Source organism: Meles meles, chromosome 2 (genome assembly GCF_922984935.1).
Source record: "Meles meles chromosome 2, mMelMel3.1 paternal haplotype, whole genome shotgun sequence".
Classification (NCBI taxonomy): Eukaryota; Metazoa; Chordata; class Mammalia; order Carnivora; family Mustelidae; genus Meles; species Meles meles.
This window is the reverse complement of record NC_060067.1, coordinates 136,796,146-136,814,585: the sequence shown is the minus strand read 5'-3', so window position 1 is coordinate 136,814,585 and position 18,440 is coordinate 136,796,146. Positions and strand designations below refer to the sequence as shown.

Sequence of the window (18,440 nt, the reverse complement as noted above, 5' to 3'; positions counted from 1 at the left end):
TTTCCTGGCATCATTGCTCCCTTCTGGTTTACACAGGGTAATCACAGATTATTCCTACCCTAAAGCCTTTTAGCCAACCAAGTGCACCATCATCTTTCCCCCCAGCTACTATTTTTATTTTGGGAAAAATTTCAACCTCCAGAAAAAAAAGACTTACTGAACTATTTGAATAAAGTAATATTTTAGTATACTATTAAAACAGTGACTGTATATGTTAATAATGTTTCAATAAACCCAACTTACACAAAAAAGTGCTAACATTTTGAGTGCTTAGAGACAGCCCTGTACCAAGAGCATTACATGCATTATTTCATTTAATCAAAAATCCCTCCAAAATTGGATCTAGTAATATTTCCATTTTTACAGATAGGGAAACCGACCCCTAGAGAATTTAAGTAAGGTACCCAAGATCATACCCCTAGTAAGACAAAATTCAAATCTTCATGACTAATTCCAGAGCCTTGGTCTTAACCAGTATAATGTACTTAGTAAAGTATACTGGGGTGCCTGGGTGACTCAGACTATTAGGCAACTGCCTTTGGCTTGGATCGTGATCCCAGGGTCCTGGGATCAAGCCCGGAATTGGGCTCCTTGCTCGGTGGGGAGCCTGTTTCTCCCTCTCCTGCTCCCCCTGCTTGTGTGCACTCTCGCTCTCTCTGTCAAATATATAAATAAAATCTTTTTAAAAATAATAAAATATACCACTTGACATAATAACTAAAAGCAATGTGTGAATCTTGACTGAATTTTGGATGATGAAAAAGAACTAAAAAAGATATCTTAAAGAGCCCCTGGGTGGATCAGTTGGTTGAGCTTCTGAGTCTTGGCTCAGGTCATGATCTCCACCTCCTAAGATGAAAGCACAGGAGAAGTGAGGGCAATCGCCTTGAGATTCTCTCTCTCTCTCCCTCTGCCCCTCCCCCTGCTTGTGCTCACTCTCTCTTTCACTCTCTAAAATAAATAAGTCTTTTTTAAAAAAAAGATTTTATTTATTTATTTGACACAGGGAGAGCGATCACAAGTAGGCAGAGAAGCAGGCAGAGAGAGAGGGGAAGGAGGCTCCCCGCTGAGCAGAGAGCCCGATGCGGGGCTGGATACCAGGACCCCAGGATCATGACCCATGCTGAAGGCAGAGGTTTAACTCACTGAGCCACCCAGGTGCCCCATAAATAAGTCTTTTATTTATTTTTCTTTTAATTTAAAGATTTTTATTTATTTATTTGACAGAGAGAGACCACAAGTAGGCAGAGAGGCAGGCAGAGCGAGAGAGAGGGAAGCGGGCTCCTGCTGAGCAGAGCGCCCAATGCGGGGCTCGATCCCAGGACTCTGAGACCATGACCTGAGCAGAAGGCAGAGGCTTTAACCCACTGAGCCATGCAGGCGCCCCTTAAAATTTAAAAAAAAAATTTGGGGGGAAATTTTGGAAAATTTTTGCCATGGATTGTTTATTAGCAAACATGGAGGTACTATTGGTTTCTTAGGTGTGATAATGATATTGTGGTGAAATAGGAAAGTGTCCTTATTTTCAATGAAGTATTTGGAATGAATTTTCATAATGTCCTCTGAGTATTTTCAAATGATTCCCTTAACATGTGCGTGAACACTAGAGCACACATGCACAAACACTCACAGCAGCTGTGGCATAATATGAACTAATGAATGGATGTGAGGGTCACATGGATGTTTACCGCACTAGTTTTTCAACACTTCCCTAGGTGTGAAAATTTTCAAGATCAAATGTTGAAGGAATACGAATGCCTGGAAACGGCTCTTGGAAAACAATTTACAGGGGATGCCTGGGTGGCTCAGTTGGTTAAGGGACTTCCTTCCGCTCAGGTTATGATCCTGAAGTCCGGGGGTGGAGTCCCACATGGGGCTCCCTGCTCAGCGGGGAGTCTGTTTCTCCTTCTGATCCTGTCCCTTCTCATGCTCTCTCTCTCTCTCAAAATAATAATAATAATAACAATTTATAGAACATCAGGAAATTTTAAATTAAAATTAGGTGGAGTCTTGTATCATCTTTTCCTTGGCTACTTGAGTAATTTTATTTCCAATGTCATAAACAGGATTACACCATACGCAATGCACTAATAAGCATTAGAAAGTATGAAAGTGTGCATATTCCCACTAGTAGCTGAGTCAGATCAGGGAACTGATGTTTAACACAATTTTTTTTTTAATTTTCTTTACATTTTTACAACGATCATAGATTTTCAGAAAAGTTTTATTTATTTATTCCATTAAAAAGAAACAAAAGCCCTAAAAATCCTGAACTGCTTCATTTCCCATTAGTGAAATGTGTAAATACGTCATGTTAATTAGAATCTTTAATCTGTTCCTATCACTCTACTGGTGGAGTTTCCCCCTGTAAATGGCAGTGGGAGGATTCTAAAGCTGGCTCTACTCATGCATGGAGCTGTGCCTCCAAACACAAACTAAGGAAGACCGAGAAAAGTTTATGTTTTAAAAAGAAACAAGTGGTGGCAAAAATAGTTAAATTCTTGGATTCGGAACGCAACTTTTAACACCCAAGTTCTGGCCACCACCCGACCTGAGCGGAAACCAGTGCAGCTGCGGGAGGCCCACAGGCCTGTCTCAGGGCGGGACACGCCTCCGCGTCTTGGCCAATCGGGAGTGAGGAGGCGGGGCTCGGGGGAAGACGGGGGCGGAGCGGGAGCAGGAGGAGGTGTGTCTGAAGTGGGGGAGGCTAAGTCCTAGAAGGTGGCAATTTTCCTAGGCCAGCCGCGCGGGGAGCAGGTGGAGAGGACCGGCTGGCCGGGGCTTCGGCCTCAGGCTTCGGGAAATGGCTACGAGGGGCAGGATGGAGGACGTGAGTGCGCGGAAATGGAGGGAGGCTGGTCCCGGAACCCCTTTCTTCCCTTGCTGGGCGCGCGGGGCGGAGACTGCCAGGGGAAGCCACCCTTAACCGCTGCTGCCGCGGTTGGAGGCGGCGCTTCCTGTGTAGGGCTGGCCCAGGGCGCGGGGTGCTGGGACGAGACCCCAGGAGGCAGTGGGGTTCGCGACGCGCCGGCTCTGGGCTTCTGTTCCCGCGTGGAGGCCGGGTGGGCTGCTGGGCGGTGGGTGCGCGGATGCGGGGGTCCCTGACGGGCGCCCAGCTCACGTGCGGAGCGCGTCTTTGATCCCGGAACTGGGAGCTTCACGTGACGCGCGCGTCTGGCCTGACAGCCCTCCCTCGGGCGCTTCTCTGCGTCGGGCCTCTGGGCTACGCTCACATGTCCTGGGGCGCAGGGGGTCCGTCTCCATCGTCGTGGGTTCCCTGCGTTGGCTTTAGATCGCTGTGGACCTGGAGCGGCTGTGACACGCAGTCAGGCCGCCGGCGTCCCACGGGCCGACTTGTTGCTGTCAATTGCTCAGAAACCCGCACTAGAGAAAAACAGTGTTGGGATGTTTTGAATGCAAGCGTGATAGGCATGGGAGGATTTTTTTTTTTTTTAAGATTTTATTTATTTATTTGACAGAGAGAGATCACAAGTAGGCAGAGAGGCAGGCAGAGAGAGAGGAGGAAGCAGGCTCCCTGCGGAGCAGAGAGCCCGATGCGGGGCTCGATTCCAGGACCCTGAGATCATGACCCGAGCCGAAGGCAGCGGCTAATCCACTGAGCCACCCAGGCGCCCCGGGAGGATTTTTTAAATTGCCTTACTTCATGGGTCCAAACCAGATTACTTAAAAAAAAAAAAGGAAAAAAAAATAGGCGTAGTTTACAGTCTGTATAGTACAAAATGAAATCTTGACTTAAATATATTGAAACTTTCTTAGGGGAAACATGTAATTGTGCTCAGAAGTAACTGTTTTGCCTCATTGACAGGTAATAAAATTTATCCTTGAGAAATGCAAAGTGGACAGTTACATTAAAGCATTAATTTGGATTAATACATAAATAGGAATATTACTGTGATCCTGTCATTGAATTAGGGGCATTAGGCAAGACACATAACAGTCAGCCCCAGGCCCACAAGAGCTTAGATTCTTTTTTTTTTTTTTTTTAAGATTTTACCCATTTATTTGACAGACAGAGATCACAGTAGGCAGAGATGCAGGCAGAGAGAGAGGGAGAAGCAGGTTCCCCGCCGAGCAGAAAGCCCGATGCAGGGCTCGATCCCACAACCCTGGGATCATGACCCGAGCTGAAGGCAGAGGCTTTAACCCACTGAGCCACCCAGGCGCCCCAAGAGCTTAGATTCTTATGTAAGTAACAACCACACTTCAAGTATCTTAACTAAGATCCAAACAATTTCCAATGATAAAGCTAAAACCTACAATTTTTTTTCAGTTGAGAAAATGAAAAACTAACTAAGACATTGAAGGCAGATTTGACATTCACATACATTTGAAGAAATAAGTCATTGTTTCTGAATTTTTAAGGGTGAGATTTGTAAGCTGACAGTGTATGGGAAAAATCTCAGGAAAATGTGTGCAGTAAATGCTTCTTGGTTGATGCTAAGTTGCGCCCAGATTTTTGAATCTGTAGCTTTTAGTTTTAGGATGAGTACAATTCTAGAAATCTGTTCCACCAAACAAATGGAGATTTAATGTTTCACCAACAGTTACATATCTAAATCACTTTAGATCTGAGCAAGTTGCCTGTTTTGGGTAATTTGTGGCTATTATTTCTACCATTCAGTAAAAAGTTAAAAATGTGTGTGCCGTAGGCCTAGACACTTAAAAGAGTTAACCGAGGCAAAGGCGTTTCATTTAGGGTTCACTGTTTGCAAGCTATGAAACTGATTTAAGGAAGAAAGGAATTTCTTTGAAATGATCAGAGTGAGTGAACACCTACGCCTCTGAAAGGACTCCAATCAAGGGAGGCACAAGGGATCTAAGAGACAGGGGTCCTTTCAGAGTCTGCTCTGGACTGAATGTGCCCTCCATAGTCTCCCTTTGATTTGTCGCTCACAGAAAGAATTGAATTGTCCAGCCCCGTTAGGTTCTACCAGAGGCCAGAGTTTCCACCTTCCCAGAGGAGGGTGAAAAGTACTGAAGGATGTTCCCACTGGGACTTAATGGAGAGGTAGACAGTGAGCCCCCAGAGGAGATCCAGTTATTTTCACGAAAGAAGAGGAAAGAGATCCATGTGGGCAAAACAGCAGATATCTTGCCCAGGTCATGATGTAGTTCTTAATAGTGTAAGTGAAGAAATTACATGGATTCCAGGAGTTGTCTTCATTTTATCTTTCACACGGAGATGGTGAGTTGCCATCTGAGAGTCATGAGGCATTGTTACACATTTCCACTGGATAGAATGGATAGTGGAATCCACTGGATAGTGGATTTGATATAGCCTTCAAATACATTGTATTTACTGAGTCTAATAAGTGACATAGAGAAGAAACCATATTATAGACTTCAACCTGTTCAGTGTAATCAGAAGAAACAGAATGTATATACATTAAAAAGGAAAAAATACAAGATAGCACTCATAAGGAAAAAATACAATACAGCCTTGGTGGCTGGGTGGGTTAAGCGGCTGCCTTCAGCTCAGGTCATGATCCTGGGGTCCTGAGATTGAGCCCCACATGGGGCTCCCTGCTCAGCGGGGAGTCTGCTTCTCCCTCTCCCTCTGCCCCTCCACCCCTGCACATGCTTGCTCTTGCTCACCTGCTTGCTCTCTCAAGTAAATAAATAAAATCTTAAAGAAAAAAGAACTATTCCAAATTAATATTATGAGCAGTACATTTTATAGCAGTTGTAAAGTAGAAAGAAAACAGTTGGCAGGACAAGTTGTTTCTTTGTTTTTGTTTTTGTTTTTTAGAGGGGATGGTGGAGAGATTGAATCTTAAGCAGGCTCCACACCTAACACGGAGCCTGACTGGGGCTCCATCTCAACCCTGAGATCATGACCTGAGGCGAAATCAAGAGTCTGGCACTCAACAGACTGAATCACCCAGGAGCCCCGGCATGACAAGTTTTATAGAGAACTTAAGGCTTGTATGGATTCTGAAAAAATAAGGATATTTGTGGGGCCTAGGCTAGGGGAGGAGGGGCATGAAAGGGAGATAAATGGGCGATAAATGGACAGTAGTCTTACAGTTAAGGTCTCAAGGCCTGCTTTGTTTAAACTCTCAGGCCCCAAGTGTTCAAGATGTTGGGCAACATTTCGTTCACTCCACACACATACTGAGCCTGTACTCTATGTTAGATGCTAAAGGTATAATGAAAGTACAAAACAGAGTCTCTGCCCATGTGAAGCACACTTTTCCAACAACTTTGCTATCCTGTGGTTAGTGTTGGAAGTTGTAATAGACATGTGTGAGAGTGCAGTAGGGACTTCTGTTCCTAGCCAGCACGGTATAACAGGGACTCGATTCATTCTTCTGCCTGAAGTAACCAAAAAACTACGTGCAATATCAGAAACAACACTTTTTTGAGCTATTGAACGTTGCGCAGTGAAAGCCAGTGCTTTCCAAGAGGAGGGGAATGGAGTGAGTCATATGACTGCCCCAGCTGACCCCCTTGAGAGAGGCTGAGGGCTGTGACAGGAAAGGGCGCCCCGGCAGAGGTCAGCAGGCTCCTTGAGTTGAGGAGATGGAGCTGAGAGTCTGGGGAGACTGAGGCAACGAGAGTTCACATGGCAGTACCTGGAGAGGAGAATTGAAAACGTGCAGAGTGCCCCTCAGGGAGTCAGCAGAGTCCTGCTCAGTATGGGCCTGTGAGGACATTGCCCACGGCCTGGAAAAGAACCACCTGAAATGACTAGAGGAAGCGGAACTTAGTGCTCAGACAGGGCCAGGCATAGTGGCTAGCCTACTAGTCCGACTGGAAACTCAATAATTCACAGGGTACTAGGTCTCACAGAGGTCTTACCTTCATAGTGGGGAAAAACTAGCCTTAGACTAAACAGGGCTGTGGTCCCACCTAACAATAAATAAAAGCAAGGCCAAAAAGATCAAACTGTTTCCAAGTAATTTAACTGCATTCCAGAAAAAAACAAAAACAAAAACTCAAGACTATAGACACAAAACTGTCCCATACCCAAAGCAATAAATCGGGAAGTCTCGCATCCAATCCAGAATTACCAGGCACTGATGATTATGTCATGTGGTGAAGGTGTTAGGTAATGCTTCAGTGGGAATCATTTTGCAATACATGTAAGTGTGTCATATTAACTCCTAGTGCACTTTAAACTTACACAAAGCCAAATGTCGACTGGATCTTAATAAGGTGAAAAAAATTATCAAGCATGCAAAAGGCAGGAAAACATTACATATAAGTCAGTTGAAATGATTCAGAAATGACATGCTAAAAATAGCAAACAGGAACATTAAAAAATTATTATACCTGTTTTCTGTGTGTTCAAAGGGGTAAAAAGACATATGGAAGATATAAAATAGACCCAAGTCAGACTTGGGGACATGAGAAGTACAATGTTGGCTGACAGGGCTGTAGGAACAATGTTGAGGATCAGTGAAGCCAGTGTTCTTGCTAAGACAAGCCCTTGACACGTGGGCCAGAGTAAGTAAAGGCACAGGGAATGAAAGAGATTTGTGAGAGACAGGCGCGTGAGCAGTCAGCATCAGGAAGGAGAGAGAAATAACAAGAGGCAAGACCCAAAAAGTAGCTTGGGAAGGGATTCTAACACAGAGAGCCAGACTAAGAATTTGGATTTTGTCCAGAGGAGAATGGGGAGGGACTCAAGTTTTGGGGGAGAGAAACATAAATGTTCATATTAGAAGACATCAACTGCAGCAAGACGTTGCTAAGGTCTGGGGACTGGAAGGCAAAGGCCATGAGAAATGATGGGACCTGGCCTGAATAGTAAGAATGAAGAGCAAGATGAGATTGAGGGGCCAGAGTGGTAAGGCGTGCTCCATGGGGAGCAAGGGAAGAGCAAGTGGTAGAGACAGCAGCGGCTGATACTGACTGTCACGTCTGTGCCAGCCAGTGTTCCAGCCCTTTTATGAATAGTAACTGGTCTGATCTTCCCCCCAAAGCTATGAAGCAGTTGCTATTAGCACTCTGTTTCCTGAGATGAGAAACAGGCACAGAGATGAAATAACTCCCTCACCGCTAAGGAAGCAGGAGAACTGGTATCTGAATGGGGAGTTTCCTTAGGAGCTTACCTGTAAGCACAATACTTCCTGCCTTTGCATCTGGTCAGAGCTGATTCTCCCCACAGCTCCGGATAACTTCTCCTGCTTACCCCGGGTCTTTGAAGACACTCTGACTGACTTAGAAACACTGCTGAGATCGGAACAGTCATTCATTCATCATCTGTTCTGTGGGTGCTAACCCCCAGTCCCTGTTGGGCGCTAAGATTCCAAAGACAAATACGTGGTGGGGAGTTTGTGGGTCTCATGTAATCTACTTGTGAGAATGATAGAGGAGGCAAGCACCAAACTGTGGGAGGGCGTGGAAGTGTGGCGTGATCTAGATGCTTGGCAGCCCAGGAAGGCTACGTGTAGGAATTGACCCAGCAGGACCTGGAAGGATGCACAGATGGTAGCCAGAGGAAGCTCTGTGGAGACTGGGACATTTGTCTGCTGACTGAGAGAGAGCTAGAGGTAGAGGAGTCTGGAAAAGAACAGAAATAATCAGAATCATACCGTAAGTTACAGCAAACTAAACAGGAAGCTGTATGTAGGCACTGAATGAAAAAAAAAAAAAGAAATTTGCAGAGCAGCATTGAATGCCTGAGTTTGGAAACTGAGAAGCCCGCCCCAGATCTGAATTAGGCTCCAGATTATTATTTTTATCTTTGTAATCTGGTGCCCAGAAACCATCCCTATACCATTTGTCTCACTCTTCCCCTTCCAAAGAGCCCTTATCTGTTTCCAAATGCTATTCTCAGGCTTCCCTTTTTCTGATGAAATCTTTATTTCCATCCTATTTTTGTCCAGTTAGCTCACTTACAATATTATTTCATCCTGTATACCTTTATTCCAAGCTTCCTCAATGAAAATGTGATCTTTTGGACAGGGACTGTGTTTTATAATTTTTTCATCTTATAGTATCTTATATATAATAGTTTTCAGCAAGGGTCTGAGATTAAGAGATGGTTATATGAGCCAGAGATCTGGTAGTACTGTTCCTGCCGAGACAGCACGTTTAAATAAGTCAGACTGAATTTTTAGGTTGCAGCTCAACGCCATCATCTACTTCCGGAACTTTGCAAGTTGTTTTCATTGAGACTCTGGTATCTGTCAACTAAAGTCCCTTGAAGCTCTATCATGGTGGTCTGTTTCCTTCTCTAAAACATTTCTTTTTTTTTTTTTTTTTAAAGATTTTATTTATTTATTTGACAGACAGAGATCACAAGTAGGCAGAGAGGCAGGCAGAGAGAGAGGAGGAAGCAGGCTCCCGGCAGAGCAGAGAGCCCGACGCGGGGCTCGATCCCAGGACCCTGAGATCATGACCGGAGCCGAAGGCAGAGGCTCAACCCACTGAGCCACCCGGGCGCCCCCTCTAAAACATTTCTGTCATAACTGAAAGTTTCCAAAATTTTGTGGAACATCAGGATGTAGTTTAAGAATTGCAACCATATGTAATTATTTCATCAATAAGCTAAGTAATATTAGATAAATCAATATCTAAGTTTGAGGACTTAAAGAAAACATTGTTTGCTTTAATCTCATTATGTAATACCTCACTTGAAGATAATTGAAGTAAGATTTCCTCAACCCATTTTAACACTTGTTTTCACCAACTTGTATATAGTAGTTACCTAGAAGTGTATGATATTTTTAAATTGGCTTTATGTAGGGAGGGTATTTTTCTCATCTCTAACTTGTGTAATGGTTTTTAATGCTTTAGAATTTAGTAGATTTGTCTTAGAAACATAATCTGGAAAGTGGGGATTAAAAGATTGCTTCTGTTTTTCTGTACCTCAGGGTTCCTTGGATCTCACCCAAAGTATTGAAGATGACCCTCTTCTGGACACCCAGCATCTTCCACACCATTCATTACATGCTCAGTTTAGACCCAGATTCCATCCTCTTCCTACGGTCATCATAGCAAATCTTCTCTTATTAATACATGTAAGTTGGCTGGGACAATAATCCATACAGAGGCAATGTTCTTAAAATATATATATATAAGCTCAGAATGCCTGGGTGGCTCAGTTAGTTAAGCGTTTGCCTTCAGCTCAGGTCATGATCCCAGGGTCCTGGGATCCAGCCCCATGTCAGGCTCCCTGCTGAGCCTGAGCAGGGAGCCTGCTTCCTCCTCCCTCTCCTCCCTCCCTCTCTCTGTCTGCCTCTCTGCCTACTTGTGATCTCTGTCTAATAAATAAATAAAATCTTTAACAAAAAAAAAAGTTTAAAAAAAAAAGAAAGAAAAAGCAAACCACACACACACACACACATATATATACAAGCTCTTATGTATATATAAAATGTAATAATAATATGTGTGTGTGTGTGTGTGTGTGTGTGATCTTCAGAGGGCAGTTTGGCTACATCTACCAACATTTAAAATGTGCATACTTTTTTACTTATCTCTCTACTTCAAAGAATTTATTGCAAATATATTTGCACACGTGTAAGGATATTGATAATAATAGTAATGTCTGTAATTTCAAGATATTGCAACTACCACCATGCAGAGGACACTGTATTTCCCATCCACATGAAGGAATGCTCTGCAACTGTTGGGAAAAAAACAGGGTGGATGTATATATATTAATTAGACTAGCCTTCATGTTTACATTGTTGAGTATTCACAAACACAGGTTTACATTCGAGTTTGCATGGAATGTTCCCATTTGCACATTTTAAAAGATAATTGAGAGGGCTGGTGTGTATGTGTATTCCCGTGTATAAACAGAAAATTTCTAGAAGCATTCACAAGATCCTTTAACACTAGGTGTCACTGTGGTACAGGTCTGAGGTCCTCCGTAGAAGGCACACCTGATACATTTTACTATTTGCCTTTTGTACTATTTGAAATTTCTTTTTACCATATGCATGTGTTTTTCAGTTACTAAAACAAAAAAAATGTAGATAAATATATGTTGACATAGAAATTTATCAATTTATCTACACTTAGAAAATAATGTTAAGGAGAGAAGTCAAGTTGCAGCAGAACAGTAAGTAGTGTTGCACCATTTTTTAAACAATGATAAAATTACAAATGTCTGGGGATTTCTTTTCTTTTCTTTTTTTTATAGAGAGAGTGAGAGTTGGGGGATGGGGAGGCAGAGGGAGAGGGAGAAAAAGAATCCTAAGCAGGCTCCATCCTCAGTGTGTAGCTGGACATGGGGCTTGATCCCATGACCCTGAGACTATGACCTGAGCTGAAATCAAGAGTTCGATGCCCATTGAAGAGGTTGTGTGTTGTGAGCACTGTGAATTCTGTAAGACTGATGAACCACAGACCTGTACACCTGAAACAAACAATACATTTTATGTTAGTAAATAAATAAATAAATAAATAAATAAATAGGTAATGGTGGAGAAAGCTAAAAAAAAAAAAAAAAAGAGTTGGATGTCCAACTGACTGAGCCACCCAGGCTCCCCAAATGTCTGGGGATTTCTAAAGATATATGTGTTGCAACTAGTAGATAAATAAGTTCTGGAGAGGGCAACCCTGTCAGGACCCCTCTCACTCATGAGAGCTTTTTCTGCATCCTTGCTTTAAAAAATTCTATCACTTTAAAAAAAGGAAAAAAGTCCTGGCGATCGAATGCATAGCCTAGTTTCTACAGTCAGCCATATTTTATGTATTATGAACTTCAGAGTTGCCAAGAGATTAGATATCTTAATTGTTGTCACCACAAAAAGGAAGCGGTAATGATGTGAAGTGATAGAGGTGTTAGCTAACACTGGGAAGGTAATTATATTGCAATACCTGAATGTATCAAGTCAACCAGTTGTAGGGGCACCTGCCTGTCTCAGTTGGAGGAGGGTGTGACTCTTGATCTCAGGGTCATGGGTTTGAGCCCCACATTGGCTGTTGAGATTACTAAAACTAAAATAAAAAGTTTAAAAAAAGGGTGCCTGGGTGGCTCAGTAGGTTAAAGCCTCTGCCTTCGGCTCAGGTCATGATCCCAGGGTCCTGGGGATTGAGCCCCACATCAGGCTCTCTGCCCATCAGGGAGCCTGCTTCCTCCTCTCTCTCTCTGTCTGCCTCTCTGCCTACTTGTGATCTCTGTCTAATAAATAAATAAAATCTTTAACAAAAAAAAAAGTTTAAAAAAAAAGAAAGAAAAAACAAACCAAAAGCCACGTTGTCCTCTTTAAACTGACACAATGGTATATGCCAGTTATATCAATAAGAATAAAGAAGTAAATAAATTCAGCATCACATGCACACAAAAAGAAACCCCTAAATGGAAAAACAAGCAAAACACCTGTACATGTGAATGGTCTTGGTGTAAGCTTATCGATGGCTCTGCATCCAGTCTGTTAATCATCTCCATTTTGGTCACTGAGATCTGAAGCACGAGGGGATGTAGTTATTCTTTGCTACAGTGTGAAAAGTCAGGAGGGCAAGTTCTTAGCGATCCCAAGTGTTTATGAGAAGAATGAATGTGGTTCATTGACTCATTCAGCTGCTGCTCCAGTGACATACCATGTAGACTTGAATTCAGAACTGAATACCCTGAGGAGAGAGGAGCATCCTTTTTCCTTGTGTAGATGTAGTTAAGTGTGGCCTGGTTTTACCCGGGCTTCCCAATCCCCAGATTATCAACGGAAGAGGTGGCCTCTTGGTCACTGGATTATGGCCCGTTTTCTTCTTTTTTTTTTTTTTAAATAACATCTCTGTGTAACATACTCTCTCTGTATTTATACCCCCATGTACACACAAACATACATACATATGACTTTGAAAAACCTTTTTATTTTAAAATGCCTACCTACAGGGCCATCTGGGTGGCTCAGTGGCTTAAGCTCAGCTCTGCCTTCAGCTCAGGTCATGATCTCAGGGTCCTGGGATCGAGCCCCACATCACTCTCTGCTCAGCAGGCAGCCTGCTTCCCCCTCTCTCTCTGCCTGCCTCTCTGCCTACTTGGGATCTCTCTCTCTCTGTCAAATAAATTAAGAAAAAAAAAAATACCTTTAAAATGCCTGCCTATGATACAATGGGATCGATTGCCCTAATTTTAGGACTAAGAAAATCTTGTGTTAAAAAGAAGAAAAATACCAGCATTACCCTGATACCCAAACCAGATAAAGACACCACAAAAAAGAACCATAGGCAGACATCTCTGATGAACATAGACACAAAAATCCTTAACAAAAAACCAGCAAACCAAATCCAACAATACATTTAAAAAAATCATTTACTGCAATCAAGTGGGATTTATTCCTGGGCTGCAAAGTTGGTTCAGTACTTGTAAATCAATCAACATGATTCATCACATTAATTATTTTAAAAAGGCTAAGAACAATGCAGTCATTTCAAAGGATCAGAAAAAAAAATTGACAGAGTACAACATCCATTCATGATAAGAAACCCTCAACAAAATACGTTTAGAAGAAACATACCTCAACATGATAAAGGCTATCTGAAAAACCCACAGCTAGCATCATCCTAAATGGGAAAAAAAAACTGAGCTTTCTCTTAAAGATTTTATTTATTTTTGTCAGAGAGCACAAGCAGGGGGAGCAGCAGAGGCAGAGGGAGAAGCAGACTCCCCACTAAGCAAGAAGCCCGACATGGTGCTCTATCCCAGGATCCTGGGATCATGACCTGAGCTGAAGGCAGATGCTTAACCAGCTGAACTACACAGGAGTCCTGTGCTTTTTCTTTACAGCCAAGAACAACAAGGGCTGTCCACTCTCACTTTTATTCAACATAGTACTAGAAGTCCCAGCCTCAGCAATCCGACAACAAAAAGAAAGAAAAGGCATCCAAATCAGCAAGGAAGAAGTAAAACTTTCACTGTTTGTACATGACATGAGACTACACATAGAAAGCCTGAAAGATCCACCAAAAAACTGCTAGAACTAATAAATTCAGTAAAGTCATAGGATACAAAATCAATGTGCAGAAATCTTTTGCATATCTATACACCCAATTATGAAGCAGTGGAAAGAGAAATCAAGGAATTAGTCCTATTTACAATTGCATCAAAACCCAAAAGCTACCTAGGAATAAACCTAACCATAGAGGTAAAAGACCTATACTCTGAAAACTATAAAACACTGATGAAAAATTGGAAGATGACAAAGAAATGGAAAAACATTCCACACTCATGGATTCAAAGAAAAAATACTGTTAAAATGCCTGTATACCCAGAGCAATCTACACATTTAATTCAATCCCTATCAAAATACCAAAATGCCAACAGCATTTTTCAGAGAACTAGAACAAACAATCCTAAAATTTGTATGGAAGCACAGAAGACCCCAAATAGCCAGAGCAACCTTGAAAAAGAAAAGCAAAGCTGGAGGCATCACAATTCCTGACTTCAAGTTCTAGGACAAAGCTGTAGTGATCAAGACAGTATGGTACTGGCACAAAAATAGACACATAGGTCAATGGAACAGAACAGAAAACCCAGAAATGAACCCACAATTACTTGGTCAGTTAATCTTCAACAAAGCAGGAAAGAATATCCAGTGGGAAAAAGACAGTCTCTTCAATAAACAGTGCAGGGAAACTGGACAGCAGCATGCAAAAGAATGAAACTACACCATTCTCTTTCACCATACACAAAAATACACTCAAACTGGATGAAAGACCTAAATGTGAGACCTGAAGCCACAAAACTTGAGGAAAATACGGGCAGTAATTTCTCTGCCATTAGCCATAGCAACTTTTTTCTAGAAAAGTCTCCTGAGGCAAGAGAAACAAACTGTTGGGACTACATCAAAATTAAACGCTTCTGCGCAGCGAAGGAAACAAACAAGAAAACTAAAAAGCAACCTACAGAATGGGAGAAGATATTTGCCAATGACAAATCTAATAAAGGGTTAGTATCCAAAACATACAAAGAACTTAACAAAACTCAACACCCAAAAAACAATCCAATTAAAAAATGGACAGAAGACATGAACATGTATTTCTCTAAAGAAGACATCCACGTGGCCAATAGACACATGAAAGTATGCCTAACATTACTTATCCTCAGGGACATGCAAATCAAAACTACATGAGATATCTCCTCACACCTGTCAGAATGGGTAAAATCAACAACACAAGAAACAGCAGGTGTTGGCAAGGATGTGGAGAAAAAAGAAACCCATCAGCATTATTGGTGGGAATGCAAACTGGTGCAGCCAATCTGGAAAGTGGTACTGAGGTTCCACCAAAAGTTAAAAATAGAGCTACCAGCAGTCGCACTACTAGGTATTTACCCAAAGAGTGCAAAAACATGAATTCAAAGGGATACATGCTCCCTGTTGTTTATAGCAGTATTATTTACAATAACCAAATTATGAAAACAGTCCAAGTGTCCATCAGCTGATGAATGGATAAAGAAGAGGTGGTATATATATATACAACAGAATATTACCCAGCCATAAAAGAGAATGAAATCTTATCATTTGCAATGATAAATGGATGGAGCGGGAGAGTATAATGCTAAGCAAAATAGAGAAAGACAAATGCCATGTGATTTCACTCATGTGAAATTTAACAAGACAAATGAGCAAAGGAAAAAAAAAAAAAAAGAGGCAAACCAAAAAAGAGACTCTTAATTATAGAGAACAAACTGATGGTTCCCAGAGCTGGGGGGGGGGGGGGGGTGGGGATGGGAGAAATAGGTGATGGGGATGAAGGAGGGTGCTTGTCATGAGCATCGGTTGTGTACGGAATTGTTGGATTACTATATTGTACACCTGAAACTAACATTAAATTTCCACTCCATATACATTAATTAACTGAAATTAAAGTAAAAATTTAAATAAGTAAAATGTCTTTATGCTACTTTGTATAATATGGATCATACAAATGTACAATGCTTCAATGTACAGTGTTTTCCAGTATAGGGAATTTGTCGACCTTTCAGTTTTTTCCTTTATGGTAATAGGCATCTTGAGTTGCCCTAGCAAATATGACTGCTCTTGACAAATCACGTAGACAAATCACATATGTTTTAAGTAGATTTATTATATGCTAGGATTGCCTACTATTGGGTGTTTGGTGATGAATACCAAGGATACATTTTTCTTTATTTGGTTTTTAAAATTACAAAATAACTTCCTTATCGTAACAAGTAAAACATCACCAAAGTGTACAAAGATAAAATCCTGTCTTCCCTTTTCTCTGCTTTAGCCCTTTTCTTTGAGTTAATAAATGGGTATATCTCAGTGCCTTTCGTTCAATTCGTACAAAAAGAGGGGTGCCTGGGTGGCTCCGTTGGTTATGTGACCGACTGTTGATCTCAACTCAGGTCTTGATCTCAGGGTCCTGAGTTCAGCCCTGTGTTGGGCTCCACCCTGGGCATGGAGCCTGCTTAACACACACACACACACACACACATTCATACATATTTTAAAGGATTTCCCCTATTTCTTCCTCCCACCCCCCAGTTGGATAATACTGTATTTATCACTCTGCCCGAGTGTTTCTAACACTTCAGCCTGTCTCAGACTCCCCAGCAGGTTTGTTAAACTAGATAGCTTGGTGACATCCCCAGATTCTCCTGGTTTTGGGTGGGGCCTGAGAATTTGCATTTCTGACTAGCTCCCTTGTGATGCTGATTGTGCTGGTCTGTAAACCGCACTTCGAACTACTACACTGTAACTTCTTTTTATCCTAACACACAGACATCCATCCAAATTAATACAGGGAGATTTAGTTAATTCTGTAATAGCTCAGTACTACTCTGTTTTACGAGTAGATGTATTTTAATTTACTCAGGCATTCTGCTATGGATGAACACATATATCCTTGGGCAATTTTCAGTGTTTTTGCAAATAATAAAGAATACTGTAATAAATATTGGTAGTCATAGAGCCGTCTGAACTGGGGCTGTTACTTCTGATGAGAAGAGTTCTTAAGACAGAATCAAGATGCTTCCAAATTCTTTTTCCACATCTATTCCCAGACCAGCAATATACAAGAATATATGAGAATTCCTGTCTGCCTGTATTTTGGCATCAGTCTTTTAATTTTTTGTCAATCTAATTGCATACTTGTTTTTGTTCTCTTAAAACTGAAACTAGAAATAAAGTTTTTTAAGCCATGATTTTTATTAGTTACCTCTAAAGCACTAAATTAACTGCTTTTATTCTTTTAAATAAAAGAGAAGTGGGCAAGAAATTGTTTTAAGTACTTGTCTCTATTAGACGGGATTTGGGGTGACTTCTCTTATTTGTGATTTGTTTCCAAATTTTCTGCAAATTTTTTCCCAAATTTTCTGTTTAAAACATTTGTAACATAGGAAGAAAAAAGATGTTTGTAAATTCATTTATAAAAAAAGGATCTCAAAAGTCTTAGGTATGACTATATGCTTGGGTGGTAAATATCATTTCTTAATTTTAAATACTGAATATTAATCCTACTGCTTTCATTTCCGCCAGGTTGTATTTGTCATTTTAGCATTTTTAACAGGTGTGCTTTGTTCTTACCCTAATCCAATTGAGGACAAGTGCCCAGGAAACTATACCAACCCACTGAAGGTTCAGACAGTCATAATCCTTGGAAAAGTTATTTTGTGGATTCTGCATTTCCTTCTGGAACGCTACATCCAGTATCACCACAACAAAGTCAGAAACCGAGGCTATAACATGATCTACCTAGCCACGAGGCATCTTAAAGGACTTGCACTGATGATACATTCAACCGGTGAGTCTGGCTCAGCCTGTCTGTGGCTTGCTTGTGTGGTGGAAATGCCAGCAGAAGGAAAATGGGAGGTTTGACTTTATAATCAAATATAGTCTCTCATGTTTGTGAGTTTGTGTTGTGGCCACTAAAATTCGGATCAGCTTATTATTGTCTTGAAGCTTTTTTAATAGTATGGTCTTAATTTTCTTTTCTTTCTTTTTTTTTTTTTAAGATTTTACTTATTTATTTGACAGAGAGAGAGAGAAACACAAGCAGGGGGAGTGGCAGGCAGATGAAGAGGAAAAAGCAGGCTCCCCCCTGAGCACAGAGCCCAAGATAGGGCTCGATTCCAGGACCCTAGGATCATGACCTGAGCTGAAGGCAGACCCTTAACTGACTGAGGCACCCAGGCACCCCAGTATAGTCTTAATTTTCCTTTCACATCTGTGTTTGTTATCATTGGGAGGGGTGAAAAAATTTCCCTCTACCCTTCTAGGTAGATTTTTGGTTGAGACCCCACTATAATAAAAGGTTAACAAGAAAAAAATAAACAAATTTATTAACATGCATACCTCCTATGTTTCATGGGAGAGACCCAAGAAAACTGAGTAACTCTCCAAAAGGGGTCACGCCACCACCTTTAATACCATCTTTAGCCAAAGAGACCATAGATACTGTGGTGAGGCAGTGGGAGGAATAACAGGAAGGTGAGCAGTAAAAGCTCTGGAAACAATGGTAAGATTATTATGCAGACTTAAGTCTGTGCCTTC

General features: G+C 41.6%; 1 protein-coding gene across 7 annotated transcripts in view; it reads left to right on the top strand.

Annotated features, from left to right (window-relative positions):
- Nucleotides 1–2,698: 2,698 nt before the first annotated feature.
- TMEM192 (transmembrane protein 192) overlaps nt 2,699–18,440 on the top strand; it is a 41,920-nt gene continuing 26,178 nt past the window's right edge. For 3 of the 7 annotated variants that reach the window (XR_006817054.1, XM_045996823.1, XM_045996814.1), the window contains exons 1-3: nt 5,793–5,946; nt 9,846–9,992; nt 17,427–17,691. Coding sequence is in view for 6 of the 7 variants with exons in the window: in XM_045996823.1 (XP_045852779.1) it covers nt 5,917–5,946; nt 9,846–9,992; nt 17,427–17,691 (442 nt within the window). In the remaining variant the exon portion in view is untranslated. Of the gene's footprint in view, nt 2,831–5,792; nt 5,947–9,845; nt 9,993–17,426; nt 17,692–18,440 lie in introns of those variants that run through there. The other 4 variants (XM_045996829.1, XM_045996817.1, XM_045996821.1 and 1 more) reach the window with 3 other exon arrangements.